Raw genomic sequence first — 20675 nt, forward strand, 5'->3', positions numbered from 1 at the left:
ACTGAGGCTGATTTGCAGCTCTGGGCTTATGCCCTGCCTGCTTGTTGGGGTGATCCAGGGATATCAGCCATGCTCACAGGTGACCAGCAAACTAAGGGGCAAGTAGCCACCTTGCTGCGTCCGTGGGAAGCCCTGGGTTGGGGAGAAGCTGCCAGAGGAAGGACGGGAAGAGGGGGTTCATTGCCAACCTGCCTCCACCCCCCGAATGGGAAAGAAAGTTGAGAGTGAACATTTTAATTGCAGATCCCACTGACAGCTTGACTTTAAGGGAAAAGATGAGCTAAATTTAACCTAGCCAGTTAAAGAGCCAAAAATGCAATTTACTAATTAGCTTAAAATGGAAGGTAGTCCAATGATCATAAAGAATTCTTCTGGTTACAAAATACCAAAAAAGAGAAAGAAAAAGTTGTTCCTCCTTTCATCCTGACACACACTTTACATTTAACACTGTTATGTAATTAGGAATGCAGCCCGCTGGCTCGCTGCCCAAGACACAGAGCGCCCCAGCCTTCTTGAAAAGTTGCAGGAACCTGTGTTTCCATGTCAAATCTATTTTCTAAATACAGAGCATCAGGAGGGGTTGAATCTGTTCTCAGGGAGGGCACAGCCCCCTGGGTGGACTAGGCAAGGTCTCAGGGGCCGGAGTTCCCCTGGATGGGACAAGGTGCCGGGAGGATCAGAGGAGAGCAGGTGCCACTGGGGTACATGGCATCTGATGAACTTGGAGGGATGGTGACGGACAACGAGGGAGTATATTAACTAGCTCAGGCTGCTAACAAGATAACCAAGACTAGGTGGTTTAAAAATCAGACATTAACTTTCTCACCGTTCCAGGGGCTAGAAGTCCAAGATCAGGGTGCTGGTGAGCCAGGTTTCTGGGGAAGCCTCTCTCCCAGCTTGCAGACGGCTGCCCTCTTGCTGCGTCCTCACGTGGAAGAGAGGATGACTCTTTTTCCTAAAAGGACGCCAATGCTATCAGAGTAAGGCCTTATGACCTCGTTTAACCTTAATTAGGTTAAATAAGACACAGGGCCTGTCTCCAAATACAGTCATGTTGGGGATTAGGGATTCAAGATAGAAATGGTGGGGGGCACACCATTCAGTCCATGTGGGGAGCACTGGGAAGGGGCCACACAAAGTCTGAGATGGGACAGAGTAGGGGTGTTTCCAGAGAATGGAAAATGGTCCATTTCACAGGCTAGTAAGCTGAGGCCTGGACAGATGTGGGAGATCCCACACTGGGAAGGTTGGCCTGGCCCCTGGCTCTTCATTAAGCAGGCAGTGGGGAGCCACGGGGGACTCCCAAGCTGGGCGGTGATTAGGTTAGAGCTGCACTTCAGCAGACCGATCTGGCCACCCGGTGGAAGATACTTTTTCATTACCATGGGATGTATTTTGCTTAATACGATTTTTGTACCAATTTGAAAGTCATGCCTAATACACAAGTATAACTCATTAGCCTCTTCTGTTTCCCACATAATGGCAGTCTTGGGATAGCAACAAGGATTTTGAATAAAACATTTTATAGATTCATCCAGGACATTATAAATAGTTGTAGCACAAAAGTCACATTTGGGAGAAAGAGCATTTTCACAGCAGATTTTCATGGTTCGCTGTATGTGTATCCTCTTCCAACTGAAACAGATGGTTTTTCCAAACGATGGCTATCTCTTAGGAATATTTCCCTGCTCCTCTAATCTGGTGTAATACTATGTCCTACGAGCAAAACTAAAATCTTAGCAGGTAACACAGCCTTTTGTATATTAAATACACAGAAGAGGTTCTCTTCCATGCCCCTATCAGTGAAGCTGCAAGGAAGCCAGTGTATCTGTTCTAAAGGAGGGAATGGAAAACCCTGTGAGATGAATTCATGCAGCGTCCCGGTGATGCAGAGCTGAACACATTACTACTTCATTTATTGGATATGGTTAGTTTTTAATCACTAAGGGACATCATTAAGAATGCACATAATAATGCAGTTAAGGACCACAGCTCAGGACATGGTACAGAGATGAAGCCTCATTTGTTGTCATTAGTAATAGTGGTCATAAATGAATCCCCCTCTTCCCAAACGGCAATAACGTTGCCCGTAAATTTGTTCTCAAATTACCTTTCCTCCTGCCACATCTATTTCCCACCAGGGTGGCCAGTGTATGAAAATATGAGTCTATATATATATTATGCAGGAATTTTTTTCCTGAAAGATTTATCATGAGACCTCTTTCAATAGCAAGCTCCAGCATACATCCTCCCAAGACTTGAGCTGATTTACAAATGTAGGATTCAGAGTTCTTCAGACACCCATCATCTGTGCAAAACAAAATGAAAAGGCACATAAATCTTTAACCTCCTTGAGGTTTTTCTTATAAAAATGGAAGGCCCTTTTGGGGTAGGAACTGGGACTTTATCTTTACCTGGCACCTTACCTGACCTTCAGAAGAAGGCTCATGGCAAATGTCTGTAGGATAAATGAATGAATGAAAGAACTAAAGAGCAAATAAACAAATTGAAGCTCAAGAAGTGAGATTAAAAGGTACACATGATTTTAAACATAAATTTATTGAAGTCATACTGCCCATATTTTAAAAAATCAAGTAGTTCTACAAGGCCTAATTAAAAAAAACATCCGTTAGCGTCCCTCATTCCCTGCACCTTCCCCACATTCCCACTTCCCAGAAGCAATCATCACTTCCAAATAATTTATCCATTCATTTTGGCGTGCATGTATCTTTCTTGAAATAACATGGAGGTACTGATGCTTCCTGATTTTTCCAGGTTCTGTTCATGTCCCGCCATGGAAGATGAAGACTCATTTCTCTCTCCCTGTCACCCTACTCTGCACCCACACATGCGCACACACTTCTCCTCATCTTTCCAGTGCAGTTATGTCACCATTTTTTCTTTGATCATTCTGTGTTTATATTGTTGTGACCATGGAACATTATTGATGGTTAAGCCATGTAGTATATGATTGAATTTCCTTTCTTGTACAGTGTTTTGTTTTCCTGGAGTAAGTAACTGTACTTTTGTTTTCCAGATACCTATGACTAACTCATCCTCAAATACTCTGGCTTGTGTGTAAATCTGCTTTCAGTAGCTTTCAATTTCATCTTCTTGGCGGCATTCCTCCAGAGCCTCTGTCCTCGGGCTGCAGTCTGACCGGCTACCCACTAGCACAATTATTACTGTCCATTGCACAGTTGATGTCTTGGGGTCCCTCAGCCCATTTTCATGGGCATTCATTTCACCTCTCTCTTGGGTTCCATTTCTGGATCTCACGTCGTCTTCTTTCTTGGCAACGCCCTCTTTCTGTTGGAGCACACCCTGCAATAGCTTCCTGAGAAAGGAGGCACATGGAAGCTAAGCTTTTGAGAACTTAAATGACCAAAAATATCTTTATTCTACTCACACACTTGATTGGATGGTTTGTCTGGGCCTGTAATTATAGGCTGAAATTAAGTCCCCCCCCCCCAACATTTACTTTTTGCATTTTCTTGTTGTTTTCTGACTCCTCCCATCATTGTTGGGAAATCCAGTGCTATTCTTATTCTTAATCCTTTGTCTGAGACCTGTTGTTTCCCTCTGGAATCTCTTTGAACATTTCCCTTATCTCCAGTGTTCTACAAATTTTTGTGTTTGGCTCCATCTCCATTGTGCTGAGCACTTAGCAGGCTGTTTCAACCTAGAAATTCAGGTTTCTTTGTTCTGCAAATTTTTCTTGAATTGTTTATTTGCTGATTTCCCTCCATTTTCTTCATTTTCACTTTCTGAAACTCCTATTATTCAGACGTTGAACTTCCCAATATGACTACTGAACTTTTTCTCCTGTATCTTATGTTGCTTTGTCTTTCTGTTCTCTTTTCCAGGGAGATTTCCTTAACTCTGTTTTAGACTCTTCTGTGGAGATTTTTACTTCTCCTGTCATATTTCCAAAAGCTCATCTTTATCATGTGACTTCAGCATCTTGTCCTTGTTCTGTGGCTGCAGTAACTTCAGCCTTCGAGGATGTGGATGACAGTTTTATTTCCTTCTGTTCTCTGTGTTGTCTGTTTCCTCATATCCTCCTGCCATTTTTTTCCTTTAGTATTTTCTCAGCTGTTTAGAGATTTTGGCTCTCCATTCAGATTCTCGAAAGGAGCATTCAAAAGCTGCGTGAAGCTCCACGTCCACGGACAAGATCTGTCAACAGGAGGACTCGTCCGCAGCTGTGATTCCTGACCTTTCCCTTCCTCCAGGTCCTCCCTCAAGAGTTCATCAGACTCCCTGAAGAAGGCTCTTCCGCACTCGATCCTGGAGAGCAGACCCTGGGCTGCCAGGACCCGGGAGCCGAGGTCTCACCGCTCAGCATTAGGCCATCACTTCTTTCTCATCTTCAGAATGTTCCCCTCTGGTATCCATTTGTGCAGAGAGCCCCTTCGTTCACTTGTTTCAGAGCTGAAAGCTCCAATCTTCTGCAGGGAGAGGAAGGAGATTGGGAAGGGGTCTAACTGCCTCTGTACTAGTCACCTAGGGCCACCATAACGAAATCTCACAAACTGGGGGCTTAAACATTAAAAACTTATTTCTGGTGGTTCTGGAGGCTGGCAGTCTGAGATCAGGGTGAGGGAGAAAGAAGGATCTCTTCCTCTTCTTATAAAGCCACCAATCCTAGCAGACGAGGGCCCATCCCTATGACCTTATTTAATCTTAATTACCTCCTAAAAGCCTTGACTGCAGATGCAGTTGCATTGCCGGTTAGGGCTTTAACATAAGAATTTGGGGGGCATGGGGTACACAATTCAGTCCGTGGCAGCTTCTTCCGCAGACTTGTGGCCACCCTCCTATTTTCAGACTTTCCTGTGCCCCCACTTCCCTAGTGGTGCTGTCAGTTCCTGAACCTTTGGGGGTTCTGTGTTGGGAAGCGGGGTGCTCCTTGGTTGCCCCCACTTTGCTGGCTTCAGTTTCAGCTTATTTGGGGCAGATGAGATCATCCCTCTCCTTCACCTGTTTACCAGCCTGCAAGGCTGTCCTGAGGTTGCCCCGCTTCCATCCTCCTTGTCCTGTGGGAATGAGGAGTGTCTGCAGAAGGTGGAGATCAACACACCCACTCTGTCTGCTGTCTCTCCCCGGAAAGCCACTGTTAGAACTTCCTCGTGAGGATGATGATGTCGCCAACAAAGACGTGCTGAACAAATGAACAAAACCTCACATTTTCCAGTGGCGTCTCACCCAGCTCATCCTTCTAGCCCTCTTCCCAGAGGACTGGCATCCTTCCTTCTTTCCCAGGTGACTCTCCCCCTCCCCCGCAGTGTCCTCTGGATGGCTGTTCCAGCAGCCAACTCCTTTCTCCTTGAACTGTCACCAGCTCCCCTTCCTCTGACCCTTTCCCCCGTCAGCCGTGCTTGCCCTTCCCACCCTGACCACTGCTGCCCTGCCGGGTAGGTTCAGTTCTTTTCTCCTTTCCCAGCTTGGCTGCCTGTTTCCCGGACACTGCTGGCCCTCGGGACTTGCCACTGCTCATCTGTCCAGCCTTGTGTCCCCAGATGCATCCTCATTGCCAAGGCCACGGCCTTCTTCCTGCACTCACCTCCCTTCCTGCCATCCCACCCTGCCCACCACTCCTTCCCTCTCAGAATGAGATCCTCGTTGGTGTCTTCTGTATCAATAACCTGGTCTGAACTGCCAGTTCCCCACCTACCTGGGAGGACAGCTGCTGGCTGCACCCAGGCTATCACTGCCTCACCTGGAACAGTGCCTGAGGCCCACCAGTTTGTCCTGGTGACCCCAGCATCTCCTGGTCCCATTTACACACCCTTCCCCATCAACCTTCCTGAGGCAAAGCCTGATTGGGGGCTTCCAAGGGACTCCGCATTGCCCAGGGGCCAAGGGCAGCCCCTCAGGGTGAGGTCCCAGGCCCGCTCTGATGGCCTCCGTGTCCCATCCTCCCCCGGAACCCAGCTGGGTGGCTCATTCTTTCCCAGACACACTGCCTGCGCCTGCGCCTGCGCCTGCGCCTGCGCCTCGAGCCTCTTACCTGGATGACTTTCCCTCTTCCTCTCCCCTTATTTCATCTCCCAGCCCCATCAAAAGCAGATCTCTGGTCTTGTCCACCGCCCCCAGCCCTGGAGTCCTTCCTCGCCTGCTGTAGCCGCTGGGGGTTCAGCGATCCTCAGGGCTTCCCTTGTCCCAAGCCCAGGCAGCAAATAATTTCTGAACTCGTACTATTGGTACGACATAGTTGGACCTGGGGTCTACATCCAGCAGGATGGGGTCCACGGCTCCACCTTTTCTGGAGGTGTTCTTCCTTCCCTCCCCAGCCAGGCAATCAGTTTTATTCTTGGATGAAGTCTTCCCTCCTTCCCCCAGGTCTCTTATCCCATCCTCAGCGGCAGAGGTGGTGGTTCAGAGTGGAAAAGCAAGGTTTGGGGCCTGACAGGTTCAGATTAAGATCCTGGCTCTTCTGCTCACCAGCAGCGTGAGCTTCAGCCAGGGACCTGCCCGTCTGTCTCATGAGGGAGTCTCTCTACACACACAGTTGAGGCAGTACCACCTACCCTCCAGGCTGGTGGCGTGGACCGTGGCTGATGCACAGACGGTGACCGGCACTCTCCCCCAATGAGCGCCTGTGTACCTTGGTCCCCTCCTATGTGTTCAGCGTTTTCCTGTGTCTTTTTTGCTCCTCTCCTGGACCATGAGACCCGAAGGGGACAGGCGTTTCTCTTTTTCCCTTTGTGCCCCTGGTTCCCGACGCAGAGTGTGCACTCCATGTGTGCAAGCAAGTGAACCAGTGGTTAGCACCCAGCACCTGTCTGTGATGAACACAGTGAACAAGCCCACGACTGGGGGAGGTGGAGCAGCATCTCCCCAGTGACATCTCACCAGAAGACCCTTTAAACATTTGCCTTAATCTGTGGGATAAGTAGAGTCTGCTGACCAAAGAAATATTTTAGCAAGGGCTCCAGGACCCTTTGTTAATTACAAGCGAGCATTATGTATCTAGGCCACTGGGGATGAAAAAGGCTATGATGGGGTGGTGGGATGGGACCAGGCAAACCTTAGAAGCAGGCTTTTTACTTGGCTTTCTGTATCAATATTCAGATTTCCACCAACTTCTCTTCACTTCTTACAATTTTGATACTGTGAGGCAGCTCAGGGTGGCCTTGTAAATATAACTGTAGGAACCTCAGCATTTTTTTTCAATGCATGATATACATATAGTTTACATCTTTCTATATCAGCTAGGATGACCTTATAATTTGTCATCCAAACCAGAATACTTCCAAGGCAGCTGCTAATGATTACCCAGGACACAGGCACAAACCTGGCTGCCCCAGTACACAGGGATGAGTGGTTGATATTAGAATATTTACTCTGTCGTTAGTCGGTGGTACAACAAAAACTGCTATAAAACCTCACAGGCAACACGATGGAGCAAATGAACAAAAATTCCTGAAAATAACATTGTTCGGTGGCGATGTGGGGACAGAAATTTCATTTGCCATTCAGTGCCATACCTGTATTACTGTATGGATAAGAGGCAATTATAACATCGAGACACATAAATATAACATTCCTAAGTGGAACGCTATTTTAAAAAGAGAAAAGCAAACAATATTACTTTTAATTGTCCATTTCACTTCAGACACTTCAAAATATGTAGTCTTTTGATAGAGGTAAAGCATCACTTTTGAGTGAATAACCTAATCCTGAGGGGAAAAAAATCCCATGGATTTCTTAAGTAACAAGGAACTTTCATATCCATCTGGACTATCAGCAAATTGCCTGTGGAAGGCTCGGAAGTCCCTGACTCTGCAGTGGCATTTCATGATAGGATGACGAACCTGATCAGGCTGTGTCTATTACACAGCGCTGTTTCCTGTCTGCTGGTCTCTCGCCCACCCCAGCCCATCCGGGACAGGCAGTGCTCAGGCAGCCAGGGAACTGGGTTGTCCCTGGGATTGCCAGGCTGCAGATATCTTGCTTCTGTGAGATGAGCTGTAAGATCTGCCTCCACATGTGAGGGTGAGGCTCCCAGCCCTGGACGAGGCCAGGGAGAGCACTGTGGGGACCCCGTGTTGGCTGCTGGGGGAGGATGAATAAACACTGTGAAGAGCGGCAGCCCTACCCCCAGGGAAGGGGGACAGCCCAGGTACTGCAGAGCTTCCGAAAGCAGGTCGGTTTCGCCCAGATGAAAGGTACCGACAGCAATGGAGGAGGCAGGGACTCTGGCTGGACACACAGGAGGTGGCGTGTGAGCTGAGCTCACAGATTGAGTGGAAGGACATTTCCAACAACAGGAATCACACTAGCGAAGCCCAGGGGCAGATGATTGCGGGGTGTTTGGGGAATGAAAAGCAGAATGAGTGGATGGAGGCAGAGGATGCGTGAGCTGGAGGAATGGGGGCTCTGAGGGACTCTGAAAGCCAGTCTGTATATTGAGGGCTTTGCAGGTTTCTTTTTCTCCAATAAGGAGAATAATCTTAAAACTGGAAAGAGTTGAACAAACATCCCTTAGGAGAAGTTGTCAAGAGCCCAAGGTAGGTGAGAGATGGTGGGGGACCGCTTAGTTACTGCGAATATGTTCTCTGGGCATCCACAGTGGTCTCGGATTTGGCCAGATGGGAGTCGCAGAAAGCTGGGAAGGGGAAACTGTCATAACTTTCCAAAAAGCAGAATAAGTTGGGTTTTGGAAAATATAGCTGATAAGTTCGATATTAATATTGGTTCTGAGCAAAAATTTTAACAGATTTTTGAAGCACTAGTGTGAACTCACTTGGAAGGAAGTGTTGTTACGAAGAGGCAAACCGAATCCATCCTCTCTTTTTGTGGTGTTACCAGACTGTATTCACAAATCATTGGTTAGTATCCTTCACAAAACCCCATGGACCGTACGGAGTAAAACAGGCTGGTGAATGAACAACCAGGGTGATTTGATATTTAGCTGGACAAACATATCCAGAGTATTTATAGATACAGTGGAGACGCAGCTGGTGAGGTGTGGCCGTTGCTGCATGCGGAGCTCCACCCCCTCCGGCGCTGTAATGTGTTTATCAGTGATAGGGATGGAGAAGACATTCCTGGGTTTATTGTGGTACATTTGCTGCTGTCACCATGCTGATGTGTTAGATGTCAGATTTAAGAGTTTAAAAGATTTTGGTTGGTTAAAAGGATGGATTAAAACCAATAAAATGACATTTATCAGGGGTAAAGGTAAATCCTGTCACTAGATGAAAAAAATCAATTAGCCCAGGACAGGAGGGCAAAGACCCAATAGCAGTTTATTTGAAAAAGACTGATAGGTTCACACCGCAAGTCCAGTGTGAACCACCAGTGGCTATCCTGGCTGCTCAAAACCTAAAACCAAAAACCAAAAACTCCAAAACAGAAAAACAGTACAAACTTCAGTTGCATTAATAAAATCATGACATCCAAGCTATGTAAGGGAAATGCCACTCGGGTTAGTCCTCCGAGGTTACTGTATCCAGTTCTGGGTACCGAGATTCAGGAGAAGAGAGACCAGCTGGGTGGGGTGGATATCTACGCAAATGAGGGATCCTTGTCTCATGATGGACAGGGAAGAAATGGAGAACTTTATCCTGGAGAAGATGACAGCTCCCTTCAAAGCATTCGAGCCTATTGTGTGTAACGGGCTACTGATTTTGTCTAGCAGGTTCATTGATGCATCCATTCATTCACTCAGCATTACTCACTGCCAACTATGTTCAGTGTTGTGTCAAGCATGATGGGAATTAGAGGCATCTAATCTCCTGGGAGAGATGGACACACACCACACACACACACACGCACACACGCATGCAAGTCCCTGCGAGGCAAGGCAGATTGACGTAAGGGACACAGTCAAATACCGGTAGATGTGGTGGGGTGTAGCAGGCCCACCAAGACCTCACAGACAGGGCTGGCCGGCAGGGAAGGTGGGTGCTCCGGACAGGGAATGGCATAGGCAGAGGCCCAGAGCGCTCAAGTGCATGGCATGTGTGAGCATCGTGGGTAGAAGTTGTGGATAGCGTGGTGTGGCAGGAGCGTGTCAGGTGCCAAAGAGTGCATTTGTGTCAGGAACACAGACAGGTCGGAAGCCCATGCCAAGATGTGTGCCCTTAACGTGGTGGGCATCAGAGAATGAATGACCTCTTGGAGCAAGTTAACCCTGCAAAAACAAGGTAGGGGTAGGGAAACTGGGACCCAAGCTGTTAGTGCACTATTTCAGGACAGGCGGAAGCCTGCGTCCAGACAGAGGGAGATTAGATCGACCGGACAAAAGGAGGATCAATGAAGGATGCTTTGGGAGGGGTGGTCTGGGATAAAAATAACCAACAATATTTCAAGCTCTTCAACTTTGAAATAGGCTGGGTGACCAGGTGTCAGGGATGTCGTAGAAAGTACTGCTGTGACAGCAGGCAGGTTGGAGGCCACAGGGTTTAAAACTCTACTGATGTTAAGAACCTGTGATTATCTCTCATTTTATGGCATAACAGTCTTATTATGAGAAAATGTATTTTAAATTTCATAACTTAGTATCAGTGATGCCTGGTGTCCTGAACCTCTGACATACCCAGTTCTTGGCTTTGAGATATTATACTAACTGTATCAGTTCGCCAGTGCTGCTGCAACAAAGCACCACACACCAGGTGGCTTAAACAACAGAAATGTATTGTTTCTGGAGGCCAGAGGTCCAAAATCAAGGTGTCGGCCGGACTGGGAAGGAAGGATCTGTGCCAGGCCTCTCTTCTCAGCTTGCAGACAGCTGTCTTCTCTGTTTCTTCACATGGTCTTCCCTTTGTGTGTGTCTGTGTCCTAATTTCCTCTTCTTATAAGGACAACAGGCATATTGGATTAGGGCCCACTCTAATGACCTCATTTAGCTTGATTACCTCTGCAAAGGCCCCGTCTCCAAATAAGGGCACGTTCTGAAGTACCAGGTGTTAGTGCTTCAGCATAAGCATTGGGGAGGGGCACGAGTTAACCCAAAACATTAACTGAAGGGCACCCTCTCTTTGCTCTTGGAATAAAATCAGAAACCTCCACGTGAACAGGCGGCTCCTTGGTAATCTCCTCAGTTCCTCAAAAGAGCCTCATTCGCCTGAAGCAGCTCCTACTGGCTCTCTGCCTAAAGCCGCTCTGGTCCCTCCTTTTACTCCTCAGTCCAGTTCAGACCTTCCAGAACAATCTGAAACCCTCCCTTCTGGTTTTGTTTCATAGCACTTATCACAGTTTGTAGTCACACTTTTACTTGTATGATTATTCTGTGTAGCCTACAGGGAGAAATACATCTTACATCACCCACAGCTCACTCGCACGTACAGACCTTTCAAGTAACGACTGATGCTTCAAGGTAAGACGCAGGTTCTGGCTATGTTCAATGCTCCCTGATATGTCCTATTTCATTACTTTTTTCTTGTGGTAAAATATACACAACAGAGAATTCACCATTTTAACTGTTTTTAAGTGTGGAGTTCAGTGGCACTAAGGACATTCACGATGTTGCATGACCATCACCCCCATCTGTCTCCTGAACTTGTTCATCACCCTCAAAGGAAACTCTGTCCTGGTTAAATACTAGCGCCCGCTCCCCTCAGCAGCCACCACCCCACTCTCTGCCTAGGCGACTCTGACTCCTCTAGGCGCCTCATACAATCGGAATCACGTAGCGTTGTCTTTTCGCGACTGGCCTATTTCATGTGGCAGAACGTCCCCAAGGTTCACCCACGTGATAGCACATGTCAGAATTTCCTTTCTTTGAAGGCTGAGTAGTATTCCATTGTCTGGATAGACCACATTTTGTGCATCCGTTCATCCGTCAGTGGACAGTGGGTTGTTTCCACATTTTGGCTATTGTGACTAATGCTTCTATAAACACAGGTGCACAGATGTCTCTTCAAGACCCTGCTTTCGATTTCTTTGGGTACATATCCAGAGTGGAATTTTCTGTTTCTTTTTTCTTTTCTTTTTTAAAATTAAAGTACAGTTGATTCTGTTTCATTTTTTGAAGTACTGATGTGACTCTTTAAATTGACTTCAAGACACCTGCCGTTGGGACAGCACTGTGCTTTGTGTGCTGTGTCCCCAGCTCCAAGCACGGTGCCTGGTGTTGCAGAGCTGTGTTTTGGAAGAACGTTGAATTAAACAATAGATGCGCAAGGCTTTACATTTCTGGGTAAGTTTTTTTTTATTACTTCTCTATGAATAAAGGCTACAGAGCTCCCATTTTCCTTTCTCTTTTGCACATGTTGTGTAAACGCTGCTATTAATGCCACTGAACGCTACGGTTATATTGTCCTAGACAGCGTACATCATTTATTACAACAACAACATGTTTTGGACTCAGGCCATAAATTATCTCAAAATGACGCAGAATGATAGTCTGTTAAAATGTTTGGGCGCAAAATCTCACATTATTAATTAAGTTTTCAGAGATTTTTCCTGAACTTTCTCCATAGATCTTTTTAAGAAGCTGTGTAGATTATACCTAATTGACTTAACATGTGTATCCTTGTAATTATGCTAAATTTTGCTTTTTTTAGAGTACCATTGTGGGAAAAACATAGCTGTTTAATACTCTAGGTTAAGAGCGTAATAACGATCTTTATCATCTCAAAAGCAGTGGACCGAGCTTTTTTTTTTTTTTTTTTTTGGACTGCGTTAATTGTTATTTGTAATTTTGCTCTAGTGGAAGTAAAATCTTCTAAGAAAATCTCCAGCTCCATTTTTCTCCTGTCCCACATCCGAATTCCCTAACCTTTCTTCGTTGGGGCCACCAACGATCACACCTTTAACATAACATTATAAATCAGGAATACAAACATTCCTGAAGCGAAGAATCTTTCAGTCATTTATTCACGATTGTCACTTCCTTTCCAAGTCTGAGGAAGCCACACATCAGCTCTTCAGACCAATTATCCAAAGCATCCTAAAGTGTAAAACCGCCAAAAGGAGAAGAGATCGTATAAAGACTGACCTAGAAGGGGAGAAAGACAGGAAATGAGAAAACAGAGAGGGGCTAAATCCAAATGCACAACTTTGTTAAGTCTTGTCCTTCAAAAGCACCCCCTCCTAGCACCTGCCTCTGGCCTTTGGGATGCAGAGGGCCCACCTGTCCTGCGCGGCGGTAGGGGCTTCATGTGACCCTCATATTCGGCCTCCATTTCCTTTTCCTGCCAAAGTCCTGAAATGACCATCTACATGTGCTCTCCTTTTGACATCTAGCAGCCTGGCTGTCATCCCCACTGTCTCCTCAAGATGCTCCAAGTCACCTGGGAGCCCTCTGTTACCAGACCGAAGCCCTTTCCCCTAATTCATCCTCCTTGACCCGTCCTGCAGAGAACCCTGTGAAAAGGCCCACTTCTTTGCGACTTTCTGTGCTCTTAGCTTAATGAAAGGACAGGATAGGCTGATGGTCCTGCCTCTCTGACAGCTCCTGCACAATTTCCTCCTCTCTTCCCTTTCCAAGGCTCTGCCCAGCTCCCTTCTGAACTTCCATTCTCTCCTTTAGAGAGCTCATTTACAGCCTCTTTGCTGACAATCACCAATTCCCCGTTCTTTCCCTGGCTAGCTGGCCTGCATCTGCAGTTGCTATGGGACATTTCTAACGGGAGGCTTGCTGTCTTCTCTTGCTTGGCCTCTCCATCTCTCCAGCTGCATCGTCCTGTAGCAGTTACCCTCTGGCCTGTCCCTCAGCCTCTCTCTTCCCTCTGACCATTGGGGGACCTGAGTGCCTCATTTTTGGAGCACTGCAGACACCCTGGACTCCTGCAGGCCACCTCACACTCAGACTCATCTCTAATTCCGCTCCTGTCAACCGTCCACCTGGGTACCAATCTCCTGCCTCCATCTCCTGGCAGGTCTGGCTCAGGCTCCTCTGCCAGGTCTCAGGACCTCTCTTACCTGGCCCCCTTCTCTCAGTCCCACTCTTATTTTTCACTGTCTGCAGTACAGGCTGTCCATTCAAGTCAGGCCAGCCCTTCGGCCTGTCAGCAGGCCCTGTTCCTTCTTTCCTCTGCAATCAGTAACACTGTCCTTCAAACACCAGGTCACCATCAAACCCATGGCACTTGTAGCCCTTGAAGGACTACCCCCTTCCCCCGTGTACTTTTCCTTTTGACAGTCTCTTGTCTTCGGCACTTGGTCTCCTGGACCAGGACCTGGATGAGGGCTTCAACCTCTCCCTTCTGCCACAGCATCTAATGCTAGTCCTGCTGACCCCTATGCCAAACATACCCCAGAGGCGGCAACAGAGCCCCATCCCTGACCCAGCGTTCTGCTTTTGCAAAGACAGGCCTCTGTTTGCCTCTGAACCCCAGGGAGGCCTCCAGTTTTTCCTAATGCTGATTTTTTACTTAGTTCTCATCTCACCTACTTATGTCCAACCTACAGGAGTTAATAGCTATAACTTGAAAACATTCAAAATTTTACATGTGAGTGAATTGTAACTATTGTGTGACCAGGAGCATAAATGTTATGCAGTCTGTTCTGGACCAACCCAGAGGATCATCAGACTCACAGATTCCTCTCTCTTGCGTCCTCACTTGTTATTTGTCGGCATCTTTATTGTAGGCCGTGGGCAGTGAAACACAAATCATTAACCATTATTATTAATTCGTGTGTTATTATCGAATTTTGCCCCAACTCAGTCGTTTTTCTGAGAGAGTAAAGACAGAGTTCCTTGGGTCCCGTAACAAGTTAACAAGTGTGTAATGTGACAAGTCTGCACCCCAGGGGCTGATCAGAGTGGGAGGGAAGAGAGCAGATGTTTTAGCTCCTTTAAGCGCAGCAGCCTTTCCAGCCTGACATTACGAGGGCCTCTTTTTAAAGTGGGAAGCCGCATCTTTTTCCGCCAGCGAGCAAAGGTTCAAGCGGAGTTACAAACCCTGCGCTAATTCTCACTCGAGCCAGGGCCTGGCTGCGGCGGAAGAACGTGCGCAGAGAGGGGCGCGCCTGGCAGGACGTGGCCAAAAGTGGAGTTGCTCCGAGGTGGAAACGCGGCCGAAATGGGCTCACAAGTTGTCCATGTTTGGTCCTGGAGCCGCCCGCGGGCGCGGGCGCGGGCGCGGGGACAGCGCCCCCGAGGAGCGCGGGCTCCGGCGTCCGCAGGAGGAGTTGCCCGGGCCCGGCCTGGCGCCCCCGCTCGCCGCGCTTCCCCTCCCGCGTAGCCGCCTCTCCTTTGTCCCCGCGCCCCCACCCCCACCCCAGCGTCCCGCCCTCCTGGGGGGCGCCGGCGGCCGCGCGGGGAGGCGGGCCCTGGCCGCGGCGCCACTGGGGCATCCCGGCCCCAGGCCCGCCCTCTGCTCCCGGGACCCGGCCGGCCCGCCCGCGGCCCCGCCCCGTCCCCGCCCGGCCACGTCCCCCGCCGAGGCCGCCCCCTGGCGGGCAGAGCGGGCGCCGGGCTCGCGCGGCGGCGGCGGCGGGCCCGGGGTTGCCATGGTAACCGGCAGCGGCCGCCGCCACAGCAGGGCCGGCCCCAGCGCCAGCGCCGGCCGCGGCTCGGCGCGGCTCAGTGTGGGGGTGAGCGGCGGCGGCGCGGCCCGGCCGGGGAAGCGAGCGCTGCCCGGCGGCCTCAGCATGGAGGACGGCTTCTCGAGCTACAGCAGCCTGTACGACACGTCCTCGCTGCTCCAGTTCTGCAACGGTGAGGGGCGGCGGCCGGCCGGGCGGGGGCCGCGGCGGGGAGCGGGCCGAGGGGCGAGGCCGGGCGGCCGGGGAGGCCGCGCAAAGTTGCGGCGGAGGGGCGCGCGGTTCCCGCCGCCGCGGGCGCATTGTGCTGGGCCGCGCGGGCCCCGGGCTGCGCCTCGCTGCGCCCCCGCCCCGCCCGGCTCCCGCGCCGGCCAGTGCGCGCGGGGCGGCGGGTCCCGGGGAGACCCGAGCGAGCGCACCGGCCGGGCAGCGCGTGGGGTGGCCCGGCCGCCCCGGGGCTCCGGGGACGTGTTGCTTTCTGCCTCCAAACTCACATCCGTTTGGAGATGTCTGGATGAGGAACTCGGAAAACAAATCACTTAATAACAAAACACTCCTTCGAGGATGTGCGCAGTGTTTGTTGCGGATAGACCCCCGGGATCCATTCAGTTCTACTTTGATGGAATCATCCCAGTTTCATGCAATCTAGAGCTTTTTTAACGAACAGGCAAAGGGAACCTGGCTTGAAAGTCTTTCGGCTATTTTGTTTACAGGGTGATGGATTTTTTTTTTTTTTTTACATGGAAGGAAACATTAATACGGCATCTTAAAAAATATATATAAAATCCTACGTGCTTGAAAGATTTTAGTCTCAACTAACAGGGTTGAAAAAGATGTTCACAGCAGACTGAATATTTTGGTAGACCATGATGTGTGACAATTTATGCACAAAAGTTCACCATACACTGTTTTATATGTTGGATTTATTGCTTTATTAGAGGATCCTGGAAGTTTTGTTTTTTTTTTTTAATGTGTATTTGATAGAATTTGCCCCGATGCAGTCAGGAATAATTTGGAACTCTAGATGCTTTGACAACTCGAGCAATTTATTTTGTAATTGTAATTGAGCTTTAGGGGAACTTTCTAGTTATACAACACCTGTCTGCAAATAGGAGCTATTCTCTGTAGCAATAAGATTACTGTGTTGAGTCACCCTCTGTGATGATGTTAATTTCTGCAAAGCTTATCTTTTTCTAGGGAGAGTATACATTCTGATAGTTTTGGTAACTTACAATTTTCATATTAATCACATATGAGCCTTCATTAACTTGATAATGCCCTCTTCAGTGGAATGAAAGAAAGTTTTTGCTCTCTCCAAATTTGACAGCAGTTTCGGAGTTGAAGGCAGATAGAATGTGTCTAGCTGGCCCCTGGAATCTCTTATATATAGTTTAGAGCCATGGGAACAGTCTTGCACTCCAAAACACTAAGGAGGTATTTGAGCAGTTGTTTGGGGCCAGTCATTTTGTCTAAATAGCAGTTCAGTCATGAAGTTGACCTGCACATCTATTCGTGTATGTTTTGGTTTTCTGCCTTTTCTTGTTAATTGCTAGTTTAGAGATACTGGTAAGGAATTTTACTGGTAATGGTGTCTAGAAGAAAGTGAAAACCAACTCTTATATCATATGGCTAACAGTTTAAAGAAAAATGACTTTAAAATAACTAGAATCAAGCAATAAGATCACTTCAAAGTACAATTGAGTCATAACTGTTGAATGGCTTTTCCTAAAATGCTTATAGCTCTGTATTTATTTTTTGGTTGTTTTATTGTTAAAGTTTAAAGGAAGAGTAGCCTATGAGGCAGAAAGGCATGTTAACTGATGATGTCTTAGGCTGTAAAATTTTGATGTAAAATTATTTTCAAGAGGCTTCAATACAAATGAATGCAATTCAGTTTAATTACTATGATGATTCAATTAAAGCAGCAAATCACAGAGACACCCTTTCACCCAGCACTAAACATTTGGATATTTTATTAGCTACATTGGAAAAAAAAGCTTTTTCTTTTTAAATTAGAGATTTACATCACAATGACAAGACTACAACAGTATAATCTGTGAACTCAGAGTTTTAGATGTAGAGCAGCACTTCGTGCTTTTGATGGTGACAGGAACTAAAAAGGCAGAGTTATGTATTAGCTTCAGAAAATACTACCCATACTTCCTACGTGGATGCCTGTCACAGGCAACGTCCTCTCGGTGAGATACAGACAGCCGTTAGTGATATGAATGAGACTGGAGCGAGAGAGGATGTTGTTCTAATGAATGAAACCTCCATCTTCCATTATGGTTTTTTTCCTCACTATCGCTCCTAATTAATTTGTAACGGATATTAAATGTCAACACAGGCAGTATTAGCCTCCTGAAGAGAGACTATGCCTTCTCATCTTTTAGATCCTGGCCCTCTCAGGATCTAAAAGATGTGTGTGTAGAAAGTGTGTGCCATGTTTCTTCTTCAAACTATTTAGAACTCTGTAAAGTGAGCTAGAAATCACAAGCTTCAGTTTATTGCCCTAAGTAAAACTACAATAGTTGGAAAGTGGATGAAAGCTATTGTTTCCAAGCCAGCTTCTCATTTGGGAAGTGCCATCCTTTACTCCATATTTCTTCCAGAGGTTTCCTTGGTCGAAGGAAGCATCACCGTCCTCCTTTTTGTAGGAGACTGAGGCTCAAAGAGACTTACTGACTTTAGAAGGTCATACAACCAGTAAAGCTTGGATACCAATGTGAATTTTTTGTTTTGTTTTAATAATAGCAGTATAGAGATACAATTTACATTCTAAAAATATACACCCTTTTAAAGTGTACATTTAAGTGGCTTTTAGTATATTCACATTATTGTGCAAGCATCAACATTATCTAATTTTAGAACATCTTCATCACCTCCCAGACGAAATCCCAGAACCTACTAGGTCCTGTTCCCCATTCCCCACCGCCCTGGCCCCTGGCAGCCACTAATCTGCTTCCCGTCACCATGGACTCTGCATGTTTAATGTAAATGGAATCTTACAGTATTTGGCCTTCCGTGTCTGGCTTCTTTCGCTTAGCACCATGTTTTAAGGTTCATCCACATTGTAGCACGGGTCTGTATTTCATTCCTTTTTATGACCAAATACTATTCTGTTGTAGGGATAGACCACATTTTATCCATCCACCAGTTGCTAGGCATGTGGGATGGTTCTGCCTTTTGATTATCATGAGTAATACTACTGTGAACATTCATGTCCAAGTTTTTGTGTGAATGTATGTTTTCATTTCTCTTTGGTAGATACCCAGGTGTGGCATTGCTGGGGCGTGTGGTAACTCTGGGTTTACCATTTTTGAGGAACCAGTCTGAATGTTTTGAAATCTAGATAGCAAGTTCTTCTTCTTACACCTTCCAGATACAAGACTGGGGAATCAAGGAACTGGATGAAAGAGGGAAGGAAGTGGGTGGGAGGAACCTAATATTATTGCTGTTTCATTTCTGTGAGTCACTTCTGATACTTTCATCAATCACAGCTCATCAGACCAAGTCAATGCAAAAACAAAAAACAAAAACAAAAAACAAGTTAACCCACATTCTTGCTTAGTTACCATAGTTGATAGAATTTCAGCATTTGAGGGGACCAAAGTGGTGATCTCATCTCATGGTTTACTTTCTTAAGCCTCTGAATGTTTCTTCAAACTACAGCTCACCCAGGAACCCAAATGTAAAGCAGATAAGCGTGGAGCGGCTCTAGCTGAAGTGGCCCTCCTCGCCCGCTGCCGTCCTCCACTGGTTCAGTCCACCCATCCCTCCCTGGCTCGAAATCTCTGTTCCACAGCTAGAGAGGAGAGGGATGCTCCAAAGGTTATTCACCTCATGTTTGAGGACTTCCAAGGGACTGGAAACTCACTATCTCTTCATGCAACCCATTCCTTCTTTGTACAGTTCAGACAGTCATTTCCTAAATGCGGTCAACATGTAGCCCAAGTTCTGCCCCTTGGGCCCATAGAGAATAGGTTTTATCTCTTTTCTATGCACTAGGTCATGTTTGAAGACAATTGTGATAGCTCTTTTTCCCGTCTTCTTTCAGCTAAACGTTACCAGTAAAAAAAAAATCCTCAAAAAACACAATTTTAGACCCTCACTCATCCTGGCTTGCCTGATCACTTGTTTTCTTTTGTCTAAATGCCTTTTACAATTTGACAGAACTGAATGCGGTATTCCAAGTACGATTTTTAAACAGAGCAGAGTAGAGCAGGATTCTTCACCTCCCTTATTCTAAAGTCTATACTTCTACTAATGCAGCCCAAGATCATATTAGCCTTTTGCTTGTCACTTCACGTTACCTCTGCTGTTAGTCTTCACCTAAAATTTTGTCTGTTTTACATGTACTGTGGCTAAGCCCCCCCCAACTTTTTTTCTTACTTTTTCTTTTCTTTTTGAAGGGGCTTTCTTCCAGTAGGCAGAGCCCTATCAGATTACAACACAATTATAATATGTATTACCATCCTGCAAATAACCCCAACGCTATAGAATATTTCAGCGTTACAATAACATGGAAGTTGGTCACTGCCTTAAAGGTTATGATGCTGACTAACGTCCTTTTTCCATCCTGCCTGGAAAGGCGTCGTGAGAGACCTTATCGGATACCTTGTAAAGCCTATGCATGGTGTGTCTGCAGCTCCCCAGTGTAGCTGGGCTTCTTCACCTGCAGGTGCTACTTCTTAATAACCGTGGCAGGTCAAGTCCCCACTACCTGCAGCTCCCAGTGACATTTTGAAGTCACGATAATAATCTTTTGAAGCTACTTCCATTTTTTTTTCTAGTTTTGAAGTGAAAACTTGTTTTAATTCCTAAGCATTTATATTTGGGGAATTGATAATACTTTATTTAAAATCTTAGCAATATTTTGGCATCTGTAATTCTGATCACTTTCTCAACTCTGGTTATCATAGGATTTTCAGGTTGGCAAATAGCTGGGTTTGAAACAGGATCAAGGAACGCATGTGAGGAAATCATTTGAACTCAACAACATGAAGTCTTTTCAAACCTATTATAGTATTCTTATGTGGTGGCAGACGACTGATTTAAGCTTTCTCTGATAGCAAAATCAAAAGAAAATGCTTTTATGGAAAACTGCAGGGCAAGCATCCCGTGCCGAGCGAGAATTTCTAATTGGTACACTTGGTGCTCCACCCGGCACAGAACCACAAGCATTTATGACATGATAAACAAACCCAAGCATTTTGGTGGGAAATTCACAA

At 46.9% G+C, this 20675-nt stretch overlaps 1 protein-coding gene across 3 annotated transcripts in view; it reads left to right on the top strand.

Annotated features, from left to right (window-relative positions):
- Positions 1-20675, top strand: part of EML1 (EMAP like 1) — a 166367-nt gene that overhangs the window by 34509 nt on the left and 111183 nt on the right. The window contains exon 1 of one of the 3 annotated variants that reach the window (XM_032482615.1): positions 14926-15619. The exons of 1 other annotated variant lie outside the window; for it this stretch is intronic. In XM_032482615.1, coding sequence (XP_032338506.1) covers positions 15001-15619 — 619 coding nt within the window. In that variant the 5' untranslated portion in view covers positions 14926-15000. Of the gene's footprint in view, positions 1-14925; positions 15620-20675 lie in introns of those variants that run through there. One more of the 3 variants, XM_032482616.1, reaches the window with a different exon arrangement.

The sequence above is a fragment of the Camelus ferus genome, chromosome 6, assembly GCF_009834535.1.
Source record: "Camelus ferus isolate YT-003-E chromosome 6, BCGSAC_Cfer_1.0, whole genome shotgun sequence".
In the NCBI taxonomy this organism is placed as follows: Eukaryota; Metazoa; Chordata; class Mammalia; order Artiodactyla; family Camelidae; genus Camelus; species Camelus ferus.